This window comes from Malurus melanocephalus, unplaced genomic scaffold (assembly GCF_030028575.1).
Source record: "Malurus melanocephalus ecotype Western Australia unplaced genomic scaffold, MMel_1.1 scaffold_2, whole genome shotgun sequence".
In the NCBI taxonomy this organism is placed as follows: domain Eukaryota; kingdom Metazoa; phylum Chordata; class Aves; order Passeriformes; family Maluridae; genus Malurus; species Malurus melanocephalus.
Window position 1 is genome coordinate 4,330,548 of NW_026623234.1, and position 24,326 is coordinate 4,354,873.

The 24,326-nt window shown below is 37.7% G+C and overlaps 1 protein-coding gene across 2 annotated transcripts in view; it reads right to left on the minus strand.

The window, feature by feature from the left end:
* The window catches only part of INO80 (INO80 complex ATPase subunit), a 61,818-nt gene that overhangs the window by 24,475 nt on the left and 13,017 nt on the right, over nt 1-24,326 (minus strand). For both annotated transcript variants that reach the window (XM_057365567.1, XM_057365576.1), the window contains exons 6-25: nt 23,731-23,851; nt 22,291-22,505; nt 21,216-21,269; nt 20,272-20,475; nt 18,839-19,034; nt 18,577-18,644; nt 18,044-18,253; nt 17,374-17,454; nt 16,153-16,248; nt 13,918-13,977; nt 13,186-13,328; nt 12,029-12,113; nt 11,403-11,520; nt 10,928-11,013; nt 9,795-9,962; nt 9,216-9,349; nt 8,355-8,422; nt 7,164-7,257; nt 5,862-6,039; nt 351-491 (exon numbers count right to left, since the gene is read on the minus strand). In XM_057365567.1, the coding sequence (XP_057221550.1) occupies nt 351-491; nt 5,862-6,039; nt 7,164-7,257; nt 8,355-8,422; nt 9,216-9,349; nt 9,795-9,962; nt 10,928-11,013; nt 11,403-11,520; nt 12,029-12,113; nt 13,186-13,328; nt 13,918-13,977; nt 16,153-16,248; nt 17,374-17,454; nt 18,044-18,253; nt 18,577-18,644; nt 18,839-19,034; nt 20,272-20,475; nt 21,216-21,269; nt 22,291-22,505; nt 23,731-23,851 (2,520 nt within the window). The remainder of the gene's footprint in view (nt 1-350; nt 492-5,861; nt 6,040-7,163; nt 7,258-8,354; nt 8,423-9,215; nt 9,350-9,794; nt 9,963-10,927; nt 11,014-11,402; nt 11,521-12,028; nt 12,114-13,185; nt 13,329-13,917; nt 13,978-16,152; nt 16,249-17,373; nt 17,455-18,043; nt 18,254-18,576; nt 18,645-18,838; nt 19,035-20,271; nt 20,476-21,215; nt 21,270-22,290; nt 22,506-23,730; nt 23,852-24,326) is intronic.

Consider the following 24,326-nt stretch of genomic DNA (forward strand, 5'->3'; position numbering starts at 1 on the left):
AAACAATCACCTCGTTCTGTTTATATCATACCTAAACCTCCCTCTTGGATTATCAATGAATAATTAACTTTAAAATCTCTTCTATAATTGCTTTAGACATTAGGAGAAAGTGAATTCTCAGAACAACTCCTGCTGGGTGCATCTTAAAACTTTCCTTTTCCCTTCAGTACATATTACAGTCACTTCCCCTACGAAAAAAGCCCACTATTGAATACCATAGCAAAAGGATATCCTCACAACAGTTTTACCCAACCAAAAGAAAGCAATAGATCATTCTGTTCCTAAGACACAATTCTACCAAGATTTAAAACAATAGAAAATACATAATTTACAGCTGAACTTGGACTTACCCGTGGACTGGCTATGCACAGGAAGGACGGCAGCTCAGTCACCTGGCAGCATCGTACACATGAGGTAGCTGATCTCCTTCTATAAATGACATGGTCTGAATAGCCAGTAACTGCTTTACAGTGGCTGCTGAACACAAGGTTCTGAAAACAAAATTAAAATTAAGAAATTACTATGTCTATAAAGAAATACTCCCCTTAAATCATGTATCCACCCATGAGGAAGACAGACAAAGCACATTCCATACATATTTCTCTTTGAATTAGGAAAACTCGACACATCTTCTGTAGTGAGCATGTAAAGCATCTTCATGTAATTATCAGAACATTCAAATCTGGAAATGTTTGAAATCAGAATAGTTCATATGGATACTTGTCTTTACACTCAGTTGGAACCAACACCAAGTGTTTTCCTTTTTCGAACCTTTTGACCTTAGCTTTTCTAACGAAGGAAATGCGGGAATATTTGAGCAGGTCCAACCCTCAGGGTGTTTTCTAGCTACCCATTTATCTATTCTGAATTAAAATGAAATTTCACAGAGAGAAAAAATTAAGAATTGAAATAAGGCTGGATTGCTATCTTTAGACTTGCATCTTTTCCAACCTTTGCCTTCTTTCCTGTTCAAAATAACCCTGAATTTTATCCTGAAGATTTTTAAGGATGCTAGCAGGGTTACACACATGAACAAATCCATATTTAAAACATAGAATTTGCCACAATTTTCTTTTGATATGGAAAAATATACTGATTCAGAAGTAGGGACATTCAGRTGACAGTGAAGTTTAAAGAAATGAAAGCTCTTTGAAGATGCTCAACTCCACACAGAAAAATAACAAAAAATTAAATGTTCTTTACTTGCATCAGTTATAGTTCCTCTTCKATTGTAAATATCTGCACCAAACAATGAAATAAACTGCTTATGGACTAAGCCATTTCTGCCACTTAGCTTTTATTCTGACTCTTCTATATTCACAGAGACCAACAACTCCATATTATGTTTAATTGTTTCCTATAGTATGCAGGGCATTATTCTGCACACAACAGGAAACTAGCAATAATTTTAGAAGCGTTAAGAGGTATACCTCTCACTGCCACAGGACCACAGGATGTGCCCTCCTGGCGATTTCAGCTGTTCATGTAAGTAAAAGGTAAACAGGATCTCAAGTTTTGGTATTGTTCTGCCCCAGTTCCTAATGAACCAAAATTAACTGCATGCTACTTTTACTTCACAGAGTCTCCCAATTTTCCGAAATCCCAGCATTTCAAGTTCTAAATATCCAGGTACATGAGACAGAAGCAGACACCCTGTACAGCATGTCATACACTGGATATATGCATTTCTATGTATGTCAAAAAATGCTAGAAAACATCCACAGTAGGAGTCTATTATGGATCATGCATTMTGGGCCCTTTCTATTTCCATTCACTAGGCAAGATGCAGATGGCTAGCACACATCATTTGGAACCTGCTGACAAGGGAGAAAAACAGTGACTGTACTCACATGCTAGCACTACCTTCACTCAATCCCAGCCCATAAGCAYATCTTTCGCCTGCTGCCAGTGAGACTCATGGGTGTTAAGAATAAAGTTGATATGCTGACTGAACATCTGCTCTTCTATATAAAAGGTGAGAGCAGAAAGAGCTGACAGTAGTCTTTCACTGACACTCAGTAGGGTTAAAAAGCACAGATCAAAGCTTGGCCCACACTGGACAATGTGAAGTGATCCCAAAACCAGCCCCATACTCAGCTGGCAATTCTTAATCAGTAACGCTGGCTTAAGCAACAACTGCTTTACATGTTTACTCCTGTCCTCAGAGCCCCTTCTTGTTGGCCTAGCTGTCTGTACACATTAAGATGCTGATCAAGATGAAAACAAACCYTTGCCCCTCCACGCCAAGTGAGTTTTGCGGCATGCTTCACCACCTGGTAAAACAGCGTGCTGAAACAGCAGTGTGRGAATCACAGGGCTGGGGATATGTGGACAATGGATGTGAATGCTGCCTTACTCATCTGATAACCAGAAACAGCAACACAGCRCCAACACTGCTGCTGAAAAGGGCAAATCCTTTCTTGTGATATATTTGTACCACTTCCAGTGTTACTTTTGTCCCCTCTCCAGAAGTTTATTTGGCTACACATCTAATCAAACAACAAATACAACAGCCACGAAAATACAAAGTTTTCTGCAGCTGGCTCATACAAGGATGTGTCAGTTTATTCCCASATCAGCAGAGCCAAGTTTCAGCAGCTGAGAGTTAAGAAAGGACAGCAAGAGTTAGAGGGGAAGAGTGAACAACTGCTTTAGCTCAAAGCCCGTCTCTCCCTCACCCCTGGAGCACACACTGGAAGTACAGCTGATTTTATGAAGAGGAATCAGTTTTGCATGCAGTCTCAAGAGTTTTCCAGTAAATCTTATGACAACAAGCACTGGCATGCTGATTGTGGCCTTAGTCAATAGAGAGGTTTGGTAATTATTTCCTGGAAAGTTAGAATACAAGAAATGGATGGAGAGGAAGTTAACAAACTGTAATTCYAAACTAATGCAAAGTTCGTTACTTAATTCTCTTTCGGAAAACACTATCAAAGACCCAAATGGTGACTTTAGGGCAGTTGAAGTACCCAGCAGAAAACACAAATAAAGCTTCCAAGAAGGTATCCAAAATATGARTAAGTATTTGTCCCTGGGCATTGATCTGACTCAAGGGCTAGATTCCTAGGTACAAATTATGAGCAGGTCATATAAGAGACATCGCTCGGAATCCTGACATACACAGCTGTTAAGTATTCATGAATGGAGCAGTCACCAGATACAACAGGGGCAGTGGAAACCAGCTTCCCACCAACCACACCCATGGAAAAGACTGGGTGAAGTTACAGAGCTGAACACAGCTCTGAAATGGATCACATACCTCAGTACAACAAGGCCAAAAACCAAAGAGCAAGACTGTTAAAAACCAAGAATGTACACATCTACAACTATGCAATCCAAAATAAGTTTTGAAAGAGGCTCTCCTATACTGCAAACAGAGCTGCACATAAATATGGGTGATTGCTACCACTATCTTAAGCTCAGTAACACTCCTAAATTTTTTAACAGAAATAAAATTAGGAAACGAAAGGAGAGAAGGGCTCATGTAAACAGAGCAGATTTTATATTAATTTAATTCAACRTATACGAATGAATATACATGGTGTGGAGGCGTTAAGCAAGGGCAATGAAGAGACCTCACACTGCAAGGGATTTCTGTGTTTACATGATGAAACTCATACTMTCTTTAGACAAAAGTTACCTCAATTTCAGAAATACCCATCAAAAATAAATGTGTTTCTTTTTCTACTGACTTCTTTTAATACTTTGTCTCTTACATCRGAAATGCTGATCTGAGTAGTTAAGAAAAGCCTTTCCAGATGTATACCATTTCCTTTTTCCTCTTTTCTCACCCTTCTCACTCCCTGCATGTTACTATCTTATGAAGCCCAAGAAGAAACCTTGGAGAGTGTTTTATAGAAAGCCTTCTCCAATTTGGGCTAAGGAAAAAAGCTCATTTTCACTCACAATAATGTGCAGTGCTAAAAGACAGGCATGTAAAAGGCAATTTGTTTTTCAGCTCTCTCATTGGTTTTGCACTCCCCAACCACCCCCTTTTATTTTTAAGGTGTTCTGTACGTAACCTCTACAAACAAAATTCTGCAAACGTGGCTTATTTAAAAGTCATTTCAGGTGGTAATTTGTCTAACAGGCAGGTTAGAAAACAGCTCTAAAGGATCTGTCATAACCGTAGCGTTTTATTATTCCTTTAGATTTACTAGGGTTATCACAAATGCACCGCATTGCACTGATGAACTCTGCTCCTCAGCTGTTTTCTGTATTGAACCTATTAGTTGCAAATCATTAGCTACACACAGTCAACAGCCCTRGGAAACCCTGAGACATAAGTAATGACTTCCTCAAAAGAACAGAAATTATTTGGAGAAACCAAATTAATATTTAAATCTTGTCAGGCTGTGGTACAGGTGGGTCTATCCAAATGCTTTACACTTAATTAATATTAAAACCTACACATGCATATTCCACATCATATATTTAAAATCTATAATCTTAATCCATCTTCTGTCTTTCAGAAAATTTAATGATCTYCATTTAGGTATTTATACACACCAAACCAAGGGCTATGTAAGGAGTTRGATCATCTTTCCACATGTGTAAAAATGAATGCTGCCTTCTCTAGGTGCACACAACTTCTGATATCATCTTTTTTACTGTTAAACCTTGTTACTGCTACACASTTATGACACAACACAAATTTTCCTTAACCATACCAACAAGAGGAGAGAGCTACAGCATAGTCTCGGACATAAACCCTGCAAAGACATTCTAGAAACAGCAGACTGTAATTTCAAAAAAACTAACTGAAAGCAAATTCCTATGGCATAGACATTTAATCAAGCTAGACACGGAAACACAGAATATTGAAATACCAGCACAGCCAGAGTTAACAGGCATACACATTCACTTGGCTGACTCTTTGTTTGATAACTAGGAGGACTCATTTTGTTGGCTTTGCTGTTAACGCTGCAAAACATGACACCAAGTCCAAGGTTGGTTTCCTACTGCTTACGCGTCTTCAATTTCAACTTCCTCTACACAATATTCAATTGAATTCTGCCTATCTCCTTTCCCCTTCCAGACTCATGAGCAGAAGCAATATTCCCTAGAGAAATCTGGCACGATCTCACCATTTCAGAAGATTTTTTTTACTGCATATCTGCTAACTGCCCTRGATGCTTTCCTGACTGCATGCTAGCACTTTTGTGAACTTACTTCCCAGTGAACTGAACCAGTACAGCCTTAAACTAATGCAGGAAATCAACTCCAGTTTAGCCATAAAAAGACAAAATCTTCACACATATCCCAGGCAAAAGATTAGCAAAAATGACCTTGTTTTACACAGTAACTTGAATACATCTGGAGTCTATCAGATAGCAGCAGAAGCAAATTTCAGAGTAGAAATACACTACTGACTATGTCTGTCCACCAAATCTAAAACACTGTCAGGCCAAGTGTCCATTTTCACCAGTTGCTGCAACAATGTACTGAATTTGACAAGAAAAGAGTCATTTCAGCCAGAAAATGAGCATATTGCACATAAAAAACATACCAAAACTCTTCAGCTAACAAATASAATCCATCCCTGACATAACACGAGTCTAGTTCTGTTGCTCCTGCATCTACTTTTGGTGCTCCAGCAGTACTTTGAAGTCTTGTAAGTCAACATAATTTTTTTTATTATAGCAAGCTTTGAAATCTACTGCCACATGGGAGGGAAACAGCAGTTAGATTATTTTTCTGTTCAGCACTCTGAAGTCTCTTAACTATATCTAAAAAAGCAGACAATATATTCACCCCGTTCCCAAGTTTGTTTTCCCTGTTTTATAAGGACAAGAMGGTTTTCATCATTTCTTACTCATGAGGATTTGCTACTGTCTCCAGATCACAGACATTTTCCTTACCTGCAGCAAAGTGCAGCTGTGCAAGTTAGGAAAAGACAGTGGGAAATTTACATCAAGCAAGAAATCCCTGTTCCTCAGAAAACATGACCCCTGCTCTTTCTCCTCTTCCGTCTCCCTCCAGGAGCGCATGTGATGGAGCCTGTAGGATGCTTTCAGAGACAGGAAAAGAGCTAACCATCTGAAACAAAACACAGGAGATGAATTTATTCACTGCTTTGTGAAAGTAAGGCTTGAGCATATTTACAGCATAACTCTATTTGACAGAAATGGGGTTTGTTTCAGAATTTCAGGCTTACAGTATCTTGAGTTAAAGAAAATAATTTTTGCTGGACATCTTTCAATTATGTCACTCTTATTTCAATTTTTTGTACAGTGGCTTAAATGAATCTAAGTGATTAATTTAGGATACACTTTGAAGCACTTAATCTAAAAGGCTCAAGCCCCATTTAGTCACTAGTATTTAAAACTGCACTAATTTCTCTGTAAATTGCCCTCCATATAAATTATTCATAACAAGCTGTGTAATGAGTCCAGAATTTATCATAAAGACCACTGAGATACATCACAAGAAGTCTGAATTATGGTACTGAAGTGTAGTCAAGAAACAGTAATTCAAAATAATCCACACAGAGAAAGAATATTACTCACAAAGCTCTAAAGCAAAACATCTCTATTTACTAATAAAGACTTGCCTTTTAATCTCGAATTTCTAACAGTCTATTTTACTTGACTCAGAGTCCTTTACAGAGTACAATATAACTTTAAAAGATCCTCTCTCTTTTTGAGATAATACAATTCATGATGCTATAAATCCACACGTCTAAGTCCACGCCTCAGAATKCCATTCCATACTAAAAACATGTGGAAAGCAGGCAATATGGCTCAGGGCTGAAGAACTACCACAGCACAAGCTTATTCCACATGTGTTTAAAAGGTACACTCCAGTGCAACTGGTAAGAATTCACTGAACTGGTGTTCCAAAGTCTGGATTTTGCGCTTGATAAAGCCAGCAACCTGCAGCATGACCCTAAGCAAACTTCTCCTTTTGCCCTTTGACCATCTTGTGTATTTACAGTGTCAATTCTTTGTAACACAGCRTTTCTTTGGACAGGGGTACAAAAATAGCATTGCATAATGGTGCCCTATACCCAGAGGAACACTCTAGAAGTTGTTCTAGTATTACATAATGAAGGAGAAATGACAATATTGAGGCATAGAAAATGCAGGTAGAGAAGGATGGCTAACATCATCTGTACTTTTCCTGTGATCACTAAAAGAGAAGAAAAAAAAAGTTGTCCTCACCTGGCTAAATGTCCCTGATTCATAAGGTTTGCCATTTCTGCTGGAGAGACATCAATAAACCGGAGGAAAGAAAAACAGCTTTCTTCATTGATGCCTAGGTCACAGAAATATTGAAGTTAGGCCAGCACATTTCACAGACAGYTCATAGCTGAAAACTAAATTTACTTCATCAGTTGAAGATACACATTCTCTGACATATCACAGATCTAGGTGAGTAAAGAGGAGATCCTAATTTAACCTAGATCTCTTAGAAATACTGAAAATTCAATTTGAATCTCTGTTGCATGACTCCACATTCCAGTTCATTTTCCCATGCAGACAAGAGAAGGGCACTTACCAAAAAAGAGAAATACATTCTAGGCCCAAGTGCAGCCACTAAGGACATTTGTTTTATTTACGAAGAATCAACAGGCAGTGTGCATATTTGCAAATTTGAACACATACCTGCCAGACAGCTGACCAGAACATGCATACCTCARAATGTTTGCCTCACATCCTCCCTCTCATTCAGAAAGTCAAATTGGTTAGAAGGACACGCAGGAATTGGTATGGAAAAGCCTTTCAGGCCCATGTGCATTGCATAGCCCCAAWACCAGCTGAATAGATTTCAGCATAGTCATGCAGTCAGTATCTCTTCTGCTTTTTACTTACAAAGTTTTTCCCATCCCACTAGCTGAGTGATCTAATAATTACCTCTTGTAGGAAAAATCTTCAATCATCTATAATAAATTGTATCTGTCAATTTAAGCAGCTTTTCTGGGGTTTTTGCTCATTGATAGATTATGGGTCACTTGCATCTCATCTAGTTTTTATCTGAAAGCCAAGTTGGCAGTTTAAGATACAACACAGCATGTACTGAAATGAATCCAAGATTTCTTAGAACTGAATCTGTGAAAAATTCCATTAGACTAAAATGACAGAACTAATCCCTTGAAGCAAGTTAAAACAAGACAGACTGAATTAAGATACTGCACTAGGATTAAGCAGTACCTAAATGACAAGTTATCCACAGATTGTTCTTCCAGCTGCTTTCCATTTTTTCCTCTCTCAGCAAATGAAATATATGTACAAACGATGATCAGATTATCTCAGAGAACTAATTAATCTTGCCTATTAGTCCTTCCCCCAAAGAAGACATATTAAAACATCACAGTGTGCAACCCAATTTGCTTCCCAGGACTGCAAACCTACCCTTCCTATGGAAGAGAGACTGCTGGATGTGGTCTGGTGCAAATGGCGAAAGTAAAACCCGTAACCACCTGAAAATAAAAGCAACAAAACCAAACAACATCACTAAGAAGGTGTTAACATGTAACGTGTTCAATCACACAATTACATAAGATACAGAGCAGCCATTCACTTCTTCATTGCAAGTATTTTAGCACTCTGAATATCTGGAGTTGCATGGCAGTCAAAGGAAAGCATCATCAGTCTACTGCTGCTAATCATGCACTGGTGCTAATTTGACACTGAGACACACCATTGTTGTGGAACTGCATTATACGCTCTAGAACAGCTGATCTGGTCTTCATCCATGTCTTTGACATCTTTTCCCTGAGCACTTGTCATAACTGAATGCAGACAAAATTTATCAAGAATTGCCAYGGTTGGAGAAAACAGCAAACTGAACTTGGGCAAATTCTCCTCATACAAAAGTGAGCATCAAAAGCTGCCAAGGCACTAGCAGATGCTCACATACCATGTAAAAACAGACAGATATGATATATTCATTGCCTGTGAAAATCACTGAAGGGAAAYCAGGTGAGTTTTTTTAGSAATCTTTTAATGCTCGATTCTATTACACATCATCAGCAACAACTCTAAATTCCTTTTCCTGGCTTTCTTATTAAATCAAAGGGATATTCTGTGAYTAGGATTCCATAAAAAAAGAGGATCAATATCAGATATTTAACAGCTGAATGACTAAAAGGAAATRGACTAATCAGCCCATGTCATTTAMGTAYATTGGTTAATTAGCACTTATAAAGATAAAATAAGCCTAAGCAATGATACTAAATAAGCTAAACTGGATAGGAAGTGGAATAGGCTTGCCTGTCCCGTGAGTGGTTGAAGACCCTGATCTGYCCATGACGGTAGATGAACTTGGAAATCTGGTATGGCTTTAGGGAGATGTGAAATGGAGACCAAGTTTCTTGTCGCTCAAACAGCTCTGGGTGATTGCACACCTGTAACAAAGGGAGCATGTCAAAAGCTGGGAGGAATTAACTCAGTTCGATGCAGCACCTACCTCTCAAATCAACCATGACCAACGATCACTAAAACTTTAGTACTGATTAATATTGCATGGCTATTTTAGTACATCTGCTCAAATTTGAATAYGGCATACCTTTTCCTATTCACGTAACAGTTATTGTCTCTTTTGTGCAAGTGAACGGCTTCCTTCAACAACGAATTGTAACCAAATCAGTTAGCAGATGCATGCACCATTTGGCTAAAGCTCTTCTACTCCTAGCATCAGGCTACTCTACATTCAAAACAAAACAAAACTGCATGCAAACTTGCTTGCCTATGCTGGATTTTTTTAATATGGTGTTTTCTAGAAGCCATATTTAAATTCTGCGCTAACGAATGATCATGCTTTTCAAAAATTATTATTTAAAATAGCCTTACCTTCCTGAACTGCATGACTAGATTCATGAGACTACTAGTGGTGGTCTGTGCTTGCTGAGTAGTGCCCATTGATGACTGCAAGAGGTCATCAATAGAAATTTTGTTTTTCAGAGCTTGGTACAAGAGCTTCTGTCGACTTGTCTGCTGGCAGTACATAAGAATTTCAATCTGCAAAATTATAATGAAGATTTAGCCATTTCTATCTCTGAAATGAAGAATGAACGCATCAGTGTACACAAAGCTGAGAGAAAGACACCTTGAGGAAAACATAACTTTCTCCAAAACTACATTTATAGGCAGCTGCATTCAGATTTATATTTCAGGACCTAACCTGGAAAGGACTGAACTGATAGATGTGTTTTGGAAGGTTTGGGTAACGATGTAGGAGACAGACCATCGAAAGTATGTGAACACAACTCAGTAAACAGATTCTTAAGAAGCCATGAAAACATGACATTGGCAGCTGATCAGTTTAAAATCTGACTTCAATTCTACCATCCTACATTTACCCACTTAGAGCCGTGATAAGGAGTGTCAGGAGCCTACAACAGCGATGGATGCATCGCACAGAAGTGGCTCTGGGTGGTCCACTGAAACAAATAAACACATCAGAACAAATCTGATGTCTCTCAGCCAATGGTGCCAAAACCTGGAGACTGTTGACCCCAAGATCATTTCAACATCCATGCAAAATTAAGAGACTGACAAGAGGGTATGATGTTGTCACTAGTATTTCCCACTCTGAACAGGCAAGCAAAAAAAGATCCTAAACCCATGCAAAATCCTTCACAAAGGCAAACAGAAATGTTTAGCACCCAGTCACTGCTGCATCAATCTCCTTCACTGCCATTAGGGATACTTCTGTCAACTTAACCAGGACTAAAGATATTTCATTTTTAATGATAAGAAAACGCTTTCCCTAGGAAAAAAAGGTTGTTAATCAGGCGTTCTTCAGTCACATTAATATATAATGACAGTGCTCAGATGCGGTGCAAAAAACTTAAGGTCCAAGARAAGTCTACAGTCAAATTTCAGGTATGCAGACTGACAAACAATTTTTAAAAAACTGATCAGAGATCAAGGCTATGACAATACAGCTGTAATACTCATTCTAGAGAAATAATTTTTCTCACCTTATCTGACAGCTCATTCTCCACATCCTTCTTGATTCTTCTCAACATGAAAGGCTTCAGAATCATGTGCAAGCGAGATAGCTGGTCTAAAATAAAGGGAAGAGGAAAGAAAGAACAATTACTTCATCAAGAAGAAAATGACATGGTGTTTTACCACAAATGAAGTCCCTTACTGCTCAGCCATTTCCCCTTATATGAGTTCTTACAGCACAGAGTTGATACCTTTCCTCTCTGTTGATTTTTCTTTTTCACAGGAGTACTGTGCTACATAGTTTTTCTATTCATTACACATGCTATATTACAGTCAGAAACACAAACTTTGACATAAACTATTGACAAAGATCCAATAATGTTCCAATCCCATTATGTATCCTCTGTTTTAGATGTCATATCTCATAAAAAGTTTATCCATTATAAGTTCCAAAAGGCAATAGTTCTTAATATAAAAATTACAGCAATTACACAGTGCACTCACTCTCATCAATGGCAGATTTGTTCTCTGCGTGGCTCTCTATGTCCTTAGAAAACCACTCATTGAACTCCTCATGGGAATCAAACAGCGTTGGCATGATAAAATGCAGCAGGGCCCACAGCTAAAAGAGCAAAAAACACTGGATCAGCAAAAGTCATCCCACTGTGGACAAGGTGATCGGGGATCCCAAACCCTTGCAGCTCTTTAAAAGCAAAATTACTTTACTAGATCATGACACAGGGCAAAATTAAACAAAACCCAGCTGTATTCTCTTCTTACATCTCCCTAAAATGCCACAAATACCAACTTAACAAAATTCCATTAGAAAGCAGTGAGAAACACAGCACAATTACTTCAGCCAACAGAAGGAGAAGTCAGTTGAATTAGATTTTATCTCAGTAAAAGTAAGTAATCTAAGTGTTACATCACATACCTTTAGTTTTAGTTAAATGTGTGGGAAGTTTTCATGTTTTTCCCTCCCAGGGCTGATCCTATCTTTGTTTGCCAGTGGTTTACTACAAGCATGATCCCACAACCACACAAACACAAGAGGTTTCTCAACTGTTCCAATATATTTGGTATACATTCTTGTTATAAAGAAAAACCCACTCTTGTGAGTCCCCAAATACCTCAGCCATTGTGTTCTGGATTGGTGTCCCAGTCAACAACAATCTGTTTCGACACTGGAACTGTAGCAGGATCTTCCAACGAACACTGATGAATAAGAGTAAGAAAAATCATTTCTAGAGAAAACTGTAGAATTAAATGAAACATAAGGCCTTTTTAAGACCAATTGCTTCCAGTGAGTTTCCCAAATGTTCTTTGAAGGTCACTGGACACAACTATTAYAGCTGTTCCCCAGTCTATCAAAAGACAACTACAGGAAGAAGTAGCCTTTTACTAATTAAAAAAAAAAAGGAAAAAAAGCGCATAATTTATTTTTCTAAGTATCTTTTTATTAGTTTTTAAAACAAATGCTTACTAATAAAAATCTCATGACCAGAATCATTAACTTTCCAAAATAAACGGTTATTTTGAATCAGAACRTCATGTATTTTTCAGATTCTAGAAGAGGAACTGTATGGGCTACTCTGGCAGGAGTGCTGAGCCATACATTACAATCATTTTAGAGGAGKGGTTTCCAAAGAATGYTGAAGAAACAAACTYTGGTCAGAATGAGCCTGCCTCTTACGCAGTCCTCAACTTACTGCATACAAGGGCAACTCGGACAAAGGTTATGGGAAAGCAATTACAGAAGTAAAGACAGACAAATCCATTACTTGAAAACAAACAGAAAATTTTCTGGCATAGAGTCTCATGACACAGATTGGGCTTTACTGCAGCCAACAGTATTCATGGGGCTCTGACCTTCATTCATGTCTGGAAGTGCCACTGAATAAGGAATCAAAATAAGGCACTTAATGGAGCCAATATAAGCAATATAACTACAGACCATTCAGCAGGCAGACTTCTGTGAGCAGTCAGGAGGAAAACTGGACAGCATTTCATGCTGTTTTGTTTAACTGTCCTGTACTCCATACAAGTTTCTGCTCCACAATTACTTTTTAATTACATTTCACATATTTGGAAAATCTAAATACAAAAAACCTAATGGATCAATCCAGTGCCAGAGAGTTATACAGGTATTTAACTAGATTAGACACTTAAGGGGTCTTCTGTATATAAATTTTAAATTCTATCCATTTATGTTCTCTTGATGCTTTCTTAATAGTCCTCCAAGAGGCTGATTCAGAGAGAAAATTTTTGTTTCCAATTAGTTTATTACCTGGAGCTACTCTTGAGTGCTTGTGCTTCATCCAGCACCATATACTGCCACTTCACTCGCTGGAAATACTTCACATCCTGCACTACCAGCTGGTAACTGGTAATTACCACATGGAAAGGAGCATCCTGAGTATACAGTGTCTTCTACAACCACAAAAGGAGAAACAAATGTCCACAAAATATAAATACATCATCAAGAGTTCACTGTAATTTCAGACTTCTATTTTACAATTTTCTCATTACCATTGCATTTTCCCCAGCTGACTTTTTAAATTAATTATATCACAGTTACTCAACTAGTGGACCTGGACTTCAGCCCTTGAACAATTTCAGACGTTTCTTAATGTGCAAGACAAGACCCAGGTACTGAACCCTATCAAATGCTATTGTTAAATCAGGAACAATCTGACAGACCTGCAGGGATTCCGGATTAGGGCATCCTGAGTTAGGTTACTCAAACAGAATAAACAGTCCTTGACACTGAAACTTCCTGCTTTATTTACAGAGCACTAGTTCCTTCATCTGAACTCCAAACTGCATTGAATTGCTCTGTATGGTATTGCCCTCCAGCTCAAGAGAAGTCTTCCACCTCATTATGTTAATGATAATACTACTACAGGGATGAAGAAATTCTGCATCCACACATCATTTAGTTTGGTCACATGTAGCAACAGTTTCTGGTTTACTCTGCACAAAGAAACACAATCAAATCACACATTCATGCTAGTATTACCTGACTCCAGAACTTCCTGATCACTTTTCTGTCATGGGGGTTTCCCCAATAAGGTAGCACCTGGAACAGTAAAAAAAAGTAGAAAGACACTATTTTCAAATAAAGACACCAGCTGTAGAATTGTATAGCCTGTGGTCTAGAAAATGGCAAGCCTCTTTCTCTAAAACAACAAAAAGAAATTGTCTTTCTTACCACAGAGAAAAATCAGAAAGCATTTCAAAATACGTCCAAACAGAGCATTCCAGTCAAAGGTATCAAGCAACTTGTGGCCTGATCAAGCTAAGCTGAGAATCTAAAAATGCCCATTAACATGTGACACCCTCTAGTCAGGCTTTTCTAAAAATTAGAAATGATACTTTACTTATGGCAGAAAAGGCCTGCACTCAACTGCCACAGTTAAACCTAGYGGACTAGAGGGCTTGTTGTACTGTTTAACAACCCCCATGGTCCTGCTAGTTTTGTATTTCAGACCTGACCCCAAAAACCTGCAATGAGGTTAAAACATCTGGCCTGGATGTATTTAACGTGAGCATTTTAAAAGCAAGCACTAGTGCCAGAGAAATTTGTTAAACTATCTACAGTTCAAAATTTCATGGGTTCTATTACTCAGACAAATATTTGCAGAGCCCTGACTCCTGTCACTGGTTAATAATATTGTACTGCCATCTCCTGCCTGATGGAAGGACTACAGGCAGCTAAGACCAAACGGGAGGAAGAGAATGATGGTTTCTGAGGCRGTGAAAAGTCTTACAACTTCAACTGACAGGTTCCAAAAGTCTTTAACTGAATATTCTTCCTACTGTTCTGAAATAATAATGCTTGTAAAAAAAAACCAGACTCATCAAAAAGTGATTTGTCTTTTAGTTTACATATTTTGCCATGGACATGAATTCACTGTGATTTACTACAAGCAGAACTGACTACACACTTCCATATGRTTAGAGGCAGAAACAAAACTGGTTGAAAAAGATTGATCAAAGTTGCAAACATGTGACAGTAAGTTTAAAAAACTCCTTTTTAAAACATGTTTTATTCCATGGATGAGGTAAACATCATCATGCAATAAAACCAAAGAACAGCTACATAATGATTGAAACAGTTTGGAGTTTAAGTCAAAAAAGAGAAAATTATCTTTTCACAAGCATCCTAACTGCATTCTTCAAACATTTTTTGTAATTCATTCTTGAGAAGGAGAAAGCATAAACAGTTGTTTGACTATTCTATACAATGAACTGATCAAATGAAGCGAGRGAAAGCAGGCAGAATGGCCAACTGCTCTCAAGTTTTCTAATCAAGAGCCTCTACTATTTTGGGCTATGCAATGTAATGAATGTATTATTTTTAGGTAGGTTTTTCTTTACTTTTGAGTACCTCCTCAATAACACAAATGTTTKTATTTCTTCATTAGTTGCTTTAAAGGCTCAGTAATGCCAGTTTACCCACGTAAACAACCCAAATACTTAAACTATGATCTGTTCCTCTTTGCAGATGTAGCTGCAAGCTTCTGACACTTCTGTCTACCTGAATTCTGAGATTTCAGCACTGTTTTAGCAGTTCACATTTCTTTTCAATGTCCTYTGCCACACTCCAACGTTTCCCACTGGGGGAGAGGCAAGCAGCTTACTTTTCAATAATTGATAGTTCCTTGCTTTCTAACTTGCTATGTTTTCACATTCACAATATACCTGAAAACACCATTTGTTTTCTTCTTTTTGTTCTTATCTATTTGTACTTCACTTCTCTCCTTTTTCTTGAGTAACCGCGTGTCCAACTATATGTTCTTCTACTTTTCTGTAATAACTACATTTTGTCTCCCTCTTATCTGTTTAGAATTTGTTCACACACAATCTTTATCTGACTCAAATTCATACAAATTACTGAAAACAGACCTCTAACCCTAAAGAAACAGTGTAAAACTTGGTATATAATTCTTGCTTCTGTTGCCAGGCCCATATGTTAAAACTATATATCCACTTGCTGACCTACTAAAATCCCTCACTGAGAARGTGTCTTCCCGCTGACATAAAATGAAAGTCATGTGATCAAAGTAAGTCTATTTTTAAGGCCTAGATTACTGAACACTCCAGAAAAAAAAACAGGATGACAGAAAAAATACCAGAATCAGGCTCATTACAGAGTTTCAAATTCCAAGGTGTGTAAGCATCCAGATGTGATACAGAATTTTCTCATTGCTCTTGAGAAAATGGAAATAACTGCCTTGGACACGCTTATTACCTTAAATTTAGGTACAAATCTGGCAAACTCCTGGTGCCAGTTGTTCAGAGTAGAGGCAGGTGAAATTATTAAAAAAGGTCCCCAGATGTTCTCTCTCTGGAAAATACACATAAGAACTTTTTAAAAATGAATTGAAGAAAAGTGATATAGAGATGGTTGATACAGCTTTACATCTACTAAATGACAGTGATTAAATGAGAGGGAACTGTATGCAACACAGCAAAACTCTCCCAACACAGCAGGTTGATACAAAATCAAACAGAGCAGATCTAATAAACCAAGATTTATTTCATAAAAGCAAAGCTGTTCCCAGAGCAAACTCCTCTGTTTCTGAGAGTTGCCACCTTCATATTACTAACAGCCCCCATCATTCTGATTAGGAAAAGAACCTTCAGTAGCATTGAAAAACTTTGCTCTGMCATATCATACATTACAGTAGCCTCTGGTGAATAACTGAGTTGATCCATAAGTATATTAGCAGTTACAAGCTTCCTCTCCTTATAAGGGAGAGGAAGGAAGAAAAAAGCCATGTGTAACCTTCCAAAAAACTTCAAGGTGCAGTGTCACAGGGAGACAAGCTCATCTTGTCCCAAGAATTACCACCTCTGCGCACCTTTACAGTATTTTGGCCAACAGTACCACGAACATTAAGAAATGCACACAATTATGTCACTTTGTCACTAGTGCAGCTAATTTTGCTTCTAGTATCACTTCATCAATATTCCCTATTAAGGGCAAGTGACTAGATAGCAATCAAGACCTTTATTTTTTCAAATAAATGTTTCTATTTCTGCATGAAGAAGTAAGCTCCTGTTCCTTATTCTGTTGGTTTGTCTGCCCTGGCACAGAAGAATCACTACGCTTCCTAAAAAAACCCACTGAAATATGGAAATTAATGCTAATTGCCATGAAGCTCAGAATTTGAACACTTTGATCTGCAAAACTCAGTGAACCATCAAGCGTACAACTTGTTCTCTCCTGAGGCTTTTACACTCAGTGCAAGTGAGAAGGTATTACTCTGTCAATAAATGAAAACTCTATATAAACAAAAACAGACATGAACACATATTTACAACTATTTCAATGGCTCCACTTAAAAACAATGTATAAAATACCTTTTAAGACATTCAAGCTTTATAATCCAAAATTCATTTCCAACATGTGAAATGTATGCATCTTCTACTGAGCATATTACCCAGGAACAAGCTATACTCCACCTACCTCAGCCARATGTGCAAGGAGAGCAATACTTTGTACTGTTTTACCCAGACCCATCTCATCTGCCAGGATTCCATTGATGCCCTGCAAAAGATCCATAAATGAACACCTTCACTTTACCACTTTTTAATTCACAAAGGACATGGCAGAACAGTTGCCACTGAATTTAGTGGGAACAGCCCCACTGTAACATGATACTCCAAAACTTTATCATCTCTTACATCTGCTGCTGAGAGGTAATTGATCTCAACTGCATTTCATTCATCTCTCAGTCTGATTTTTTCCCCTAAGCCTCTCTGCATTTCATGATCACACTGTGACCTGGGCACACTCACAAGGACAAGAGTGCCTGCAGCTCACCAGCTGACCCAAGCCTGAAACAGTAYACAACTCCAAGCAGCAAAAGTCTCCTCCGTGGATCCTCTAAGTGACAAACAGMTGCATAAAGCACACAAAGAATACTGAACTTAATGCCCCATTCAAAGCTGCTATGTCCTACAAAATCAAGACCACTGGTATGTGGACTACATAATYTTTTGCTTTCTTTCAAACACATTAAAGATCAACTATACACAGTCTATTTTTAAAAACAGTGGATTCTTTTGGCTAACTTTACCCTAATGAATTAAATAATCCAAGAAGTTATAAAAATTTGTAAGATGTACAAATATACCTGCTCATATAGGTTGGCCAGCCAATTCATGCCTTTCAGTTGATAACCTTTCAGTTTTCCATTGAAAATGGTAGGCTGTGGAATATCTTCTCCTGCTCGGATAGATGGGTTTGCTAAACTGTAGCTCTCTCCAAATCCAGTACCRGATTTGTTAGCAGCCCGTAAAGCAGCTGCCCGGCTCTCCTTTGCATCTTCATCAAATGATCTGGTCTAAACAGGAAGAGGCAGGTATGTATTAGAAGGTGAACAAATTAMCTTCCCAAGAAAGAAACTGTAGCATAAAAGGCTTTACAATTCACATTTAAGACACAATATCAGCAGAAACTAAAAGAAAAATAGTCTGTTCCTATAGCCCACATCTTTATAYTCTGGTTTTCTACTTGTTTAGCACAAAAAGTGTCAATGGAATTAAATTCCAATCTGGGCCCCGGGATTAACCTATTTGACTTGGCTGCTATGAAAGATCTTGGTACTGTGGCCTCTGCCAATTACTTTGCTTTCTCTTCTACTTCATGGATCCAAAAAATACATACCCGGGCCTGATGAATCTGGTAAGCATCCTCAGCATTCTTCAGAGCTTGGGCCTTGTAATAGTTACTATCTGAAAATAACATTCCTATGTTAGAGCTCTGCAGCAGTAACCACCCAAATAAACACAGAGATAAATTCCARTAATTGCAGTAGTTCTTCTTGCAGAGAAGGATGCTCTTGAAATCATTATGTTTGTACAGTAACACACAGAATACAGTAAATGTCAAAAGCGTGCACGGAAAAGACTGCAGATGAATCACCTACCATAATCTTCTTGGGTGATGTTGACCACTACTCCTCCACCAATATCAATCTGCCTTTGGGTAGAGCTGTCTTCCAGTTTGCGCAGGATTTCCTCCTGTATCCCATCATGTCCAATATCTCGTTTACGACTCATAAAATGGGCATATAATTCAGTTTGTGTGATCAGGAAGTTAAGTTTTCTCTGCTGTCTCTTAGCCTAAGAGAAGAGCATTTACCAAAAACAGATGAAGGAGGAAAAAAGACAGGACAAGAGCTCAATGTTTATAATATAATTAAACCCAAAAAAAAAAATCATCTAATAATATAACAACAGTAATCTATCTTGATTATGTTAAGCACATCACTGTGCTATCTAAATGCTATATTACTAATTACATTAAAAAAATGACCACCTCCATAAATATCTATGTTAAAATATAAAATTGTTGTAAAAGAAAAGTTCTTTTAAATTCAATAATTATGACAAAAAAACATAATCTAATAAAAGAAAGTTTGGAAGTTTTGTTTATACTGAATAATTAAAATATCAACCAAAAAATAGCAGGATTTTAGTGGCCTATAGTAGAAAAACTCAGCAGTTAAGAAATGCTCCCATGGCAACCTGACTCCTATATTCTATTACTTATTAGTAGAGGGAATTATGGTAGAACACATGAAATGCATCAATAGGTAACAGTGCAGAAGCTCTGTCTGCCCTTCGGCTCTGGCAAAAAATGCAATGGTTAAAACTTGTCTATTAACATAAGTAAGCAGAAAACTTCTCAAAATGCTTATGAATTTGGAAGAATGAGAGGAACACAATAAATGTAAGTATAATTAAGCATTAAACTAAATATAAGGCATTCTAAAGGTTTAACTTTTCCTCGTAYAAGGAATCCACATATAAAGTAACAACCACAGATGCACTAGAGGGCTTTTACAAGGAAACTTTTTCTTAAATTCAATCCTTTTTACTCTGTAATGGAGTTCAAGAAGTTGTCAGTTGGCCAGCAAAAAAGCAATCACAGAAAAAGTCTGTGCCTYATACAAAAATTACATCTGTTTACGGCAGGGGAAAAAAGGACAGGAAAAAAGTCAGCGTCAGTGAAAAAGTGCTATGTGTGCCGGACCCAGAAAGATGTAGAAACCATCACAAAATGTTGGCCTTAACTAACATGGACCTATGTATGTGCATGAGACACACTGCTTCTCTAATTCCTTCCTCAATTTCACTCACAAAGAATTTATGCAGTTGGAAGGGGTTCTTATCATCTCTTGCTTACATTAGAACAAATATGTAAAGAAAAATAAGATAACAGAAGAAATATGTGGAATAGCACTGAAAGAGAACAAGTAACTGAGTTTCATGACTTGCATTTAAAAACTCAAATTATCAAGTCACTTCTGTGTCTCCTCAGCAGATTAATGATCGGCAGTCTGTGATTTTGCTGTACCTCTCTCATCTCCTCATCCAGCTTGCGTTGCTCCAGAGCCTCCTTCTCAGCTCGTTTCCGATGTTCTTTTTCCACCTTTTCATACTTTTTCCAGTAGAGAAGCATCTCCTTGGTAAGACGACGCGCTCGGGGCAGTGTTTCCTTGCAGTTCTTCTGGGCTTGGATAGCAGCTCTACGTACCTCCCTCATGCACTGATGGGCAAGCTAGAGAAAAATAAAATTTGGGAAGAGTGGTAAAATGGGCAGATGAAAAGAAAGCCAGCAATAAACAGTATCAGATTTAATTATAACCTTTAATTATAAGTGTAATCTTTCAAAACCGAAAATACTGTGATACTTYACTCAGCAGCAATGCTTCTGAAATGGCATGAGAGAATGTGATCATCCAGAAAAATTCTGAGATAGTGAAGACAAAATCTGAAGGCAGTGTCAGCATGGCATAATAYTTACATGACTGATCTGATGGGTAGATCCTTGAAAGGGACTCAGGTGAACAAAATTCAAGGCTTGTCTACAGTTCTGACTCACCTATTTCTTAACACTTTTCTGGGGTTATGTTCTCACTTTTCAATAAGAATGTACATAAAAATATTACAATAGCATTATAGGTGGAACACAACCCTGTTCACCTTAATACACAGGAAAGTGAGGGAGAATTCTACAATTATGCTACCATTTCATAAAGAAGCATAAGATGATRTAATTTTTTGTTCTAATATAAATAAATTGATGTCATTGTAATAATAGTAAAAATTGATGGGTTATTTTGTTTGTGACAGTTTTTTTTCCCTCCACTAAAATTTGCACATCAACAATTCKAACATACAGATTTCAAATGATAAAACAAAATGAAAGCAAAAAAASGTGGAATTTAAAAACCTGTAAGTCCTACAGCTTGTACATCCAGTACAAGTAACAGTGTAAAACTCAGCACCACCACCTACCTTTTTGCTGTTGGTTAGGAAAAGATTGCGGGCTGAAGCTTTCTGTTTGTATGCCTGTAAAAGAACACCATCTGTAAATTAGTTTAAGGGTAATGGCGTAACAGTATTTTAAAAGATCACTATCTATCTTCAGCAGGTACATGAGCCAACTTCAGCCATGCACACTTACATATATCTGAGAATAAGTACTATAAATATTCTTCATTTTGAGTGAAAAAGCTTTTCATCTTAAATTACTGAAGGAATAAATAAATGTATTCCAAATCCTGAAGGAAGCAAAACAACTCTTTTTTCACAATTACTACTGTTGCAAAGCAGGGTTCTCCTGGACCATTTTAATCACTGAATCAAACAATATTTCCCCATTTCCCAAGGATGTTAAGAATTAATGTAGATCTTTCCATGCTCTTCACATGATCAAAATCAGTCTTTTGAAAAAATATCATCTATCACACTGCACACATCCTTTGTTTGGCTTTTAAGGTCATAAAGGGTGATACAGCCATGATTTGTATTAACTTCCTAGAATTCAAAGTCTGTTAACTGTGAACTTCAAAAAGAAGGTTCGAAGGTCCACTCTGATCTGCAGAAAACTATCAACAGTGAACTCAGCTTTGTATTTCAAATTTGCTGAAGCTTGTCCTGTAAATCCCTTTTACAGGGACAAACTTTTCCCTAATCAGTTCCTGACATAAGTTTTGAAGAACACAAGTGCTATGACTGAAACATTCATTTCCCTGATCTTAACGGTAACCCTAGATACTGGTTTGCTCTATACTGCTATYCTGCAGATTAGTGTGAGTACCTGCTAGAGCTTACCACACTTTTCATTGCCAAGAGCTGTTCAAGCCATGGCAAAGCATTGCATGTTCCATTTAGGCACCACTGGTGATATCTGAACTACACATTACYTACAGATTACAGAACTCTACTTTGGTCATTAATGACCACCAGAAAAATCATGTTCTACTTTCCTTTGTTTTTCTAAGTGTTAACTCCCCATTAAGTAAATTTTCTATTTCACTTTCTTGCTATCATCAGTCATCAATGATCTACTGTCATTAGCCAAGCTCACCTTTGGCAGCTCCTTTTTAACAATGCTAAGCCACACTTTCCGCCGACGTGCATTAAGTTGCTCAATGGACAAATGCTTTTTCTTGGACCCAGGTGGTGGCGTGTCATGGGAAAACTTGGCAAAAACTTTGGTCTGGTGATGGTGGCGTCGTGGTGACTCCTCTGAAGAGAGTTCTTCATCCCGTCTCCTCTTTTTCTTTACTTTTTTCAACTTGCCTGCATGGCAACAACAATCATAAAAATACGTTACTATTTCTGGGGCACATTTAGTCAGGGATCTTTCCTGAGTTAACTCTCCTAGTCAATTTCTATGTGGAACCACAAAAAAAAAAATTAGCCATGTTTGCCAATTCTGATACAATTCATTTATACTATTAGATATTTCCTCATTATCTTACAATGGAAAGGTTTTCCTGTTTAATAGAGAGGTGAAATGCAATTACTTCCACACAAGGAAACATACCTTGAGTTAAAATGCCTAGGACTTGGTGCAGTGTTTCTTGCTTTCCAGCAAAATTCTACTTAAAGATATGTAAAGGTAAGACATTTGAAGGGGACAACATTATCATTTGGGATAATAAGTCTCAAAGCAAACTTCAGCGCAGTAAAGAGACTTATTACAGGCATGTTATCATATCACACCAGCTTTCAGAGGAAACTGATACTGGTATCAAATATTAAAAATATTCACTGTGAGTATGCAAAATTATGGATGCTGCAAGATTAGTGGAGAAAAAAAACAGCATAGTTAAGGGAACTTGCAAACAGAAAGGAAGACAGACTGAAATAACCCCTTTAAAACACAGCTCAAACTCAAGTACTTACACTAAGAGTTCACCTTACACTGACAGTTCATAGCTATCTCTGCTTCCTTACASATTTACAACTACTGCCAGTCCAAACAAGAAAGGAAACTGCACTTCCTGGCAAATGTGCATCTCAGAAACTCCAGCTGTTATGTCAGAGATATAATTCTATTTTAACTCACATCAAACATCAACTGCAAGTTCCCTCTATTTTCCAGAAAACACTCTCACTCCCTCTAACTTCCTGCTCACTAAAAATACATATTCAGGAATAACTGCTGCAGGTACTGGCTAACTTCTTACCCTTTTTAAGGAGCTACTGTGTTTTCAAAAAACTCTTGAGTAAATGGACCATGGTATGAAACAGTGCTTATGGATTCCAAACCACTGAATAAGGTCCACAAAGAAAATCTTAAACCATGAACTCTCTAGTCACAGCCCTTCTTTCCACCCTAGCTTTCTACAAGCCAGATGATAAAGCACAATATTTTYTGAAGATATTTTTCTTTGACAGAACTTAGTATTTCCTTGCAAAACCYGCAAGTTTTGAACATTTATGTTTAATGAAAGGAAATAATACAGGAAACAAGTTAAACCACAGCAGCCGTTTAAAAACATGAGGTTACTGACTTTACCTTTAATTTTTTTCTCTTCTTTAAATTTCTTTTTCTTGGGCCCTAGCAGGTGGCGCTGCTGCTCGTAGTAGGGGTCATAGGTAGAGAGCAGCCCCGCGCTGTAGTACTGGTACTGCTGCAACTGAAGGGAGAAAGTGAGCAGGTAACAGAGACAGCCCCCAAACAAGCTCAGATCCTGAACATAAAAAAGAGATCAGGAAACTGACATTTCTCCACATTTTGCATTTGTTATCAACYATCTGGAAGTATCTAAAGTGAAACCACTGCTCCCAAGGGTGGCCTCCAAGTTCTGCACAGGGAACCAAGCCCACCCTGTAAAGTAAGAGGGAAGTGCAGACAGTGAAGGTTGCCCTTTCAAAACAAACTGCTCTGTCTTTTCCATCCAGGTGCTGCCCARCAAGACAACACATTACATGAAGAGGTATTTGTTTCACTTGCATTCCCAAATYACATACATATTCTACTTCATTCATTCCAAATGATGGAAAAGGACAGGCTTAAAGAAAATACTTTTAAAAGATTTCCTCAAGGACAAACAACTTGAACACTCAGATTGTCACGTGAAAATATAGCTGCGTCAGCATTTTTTCCCCTAA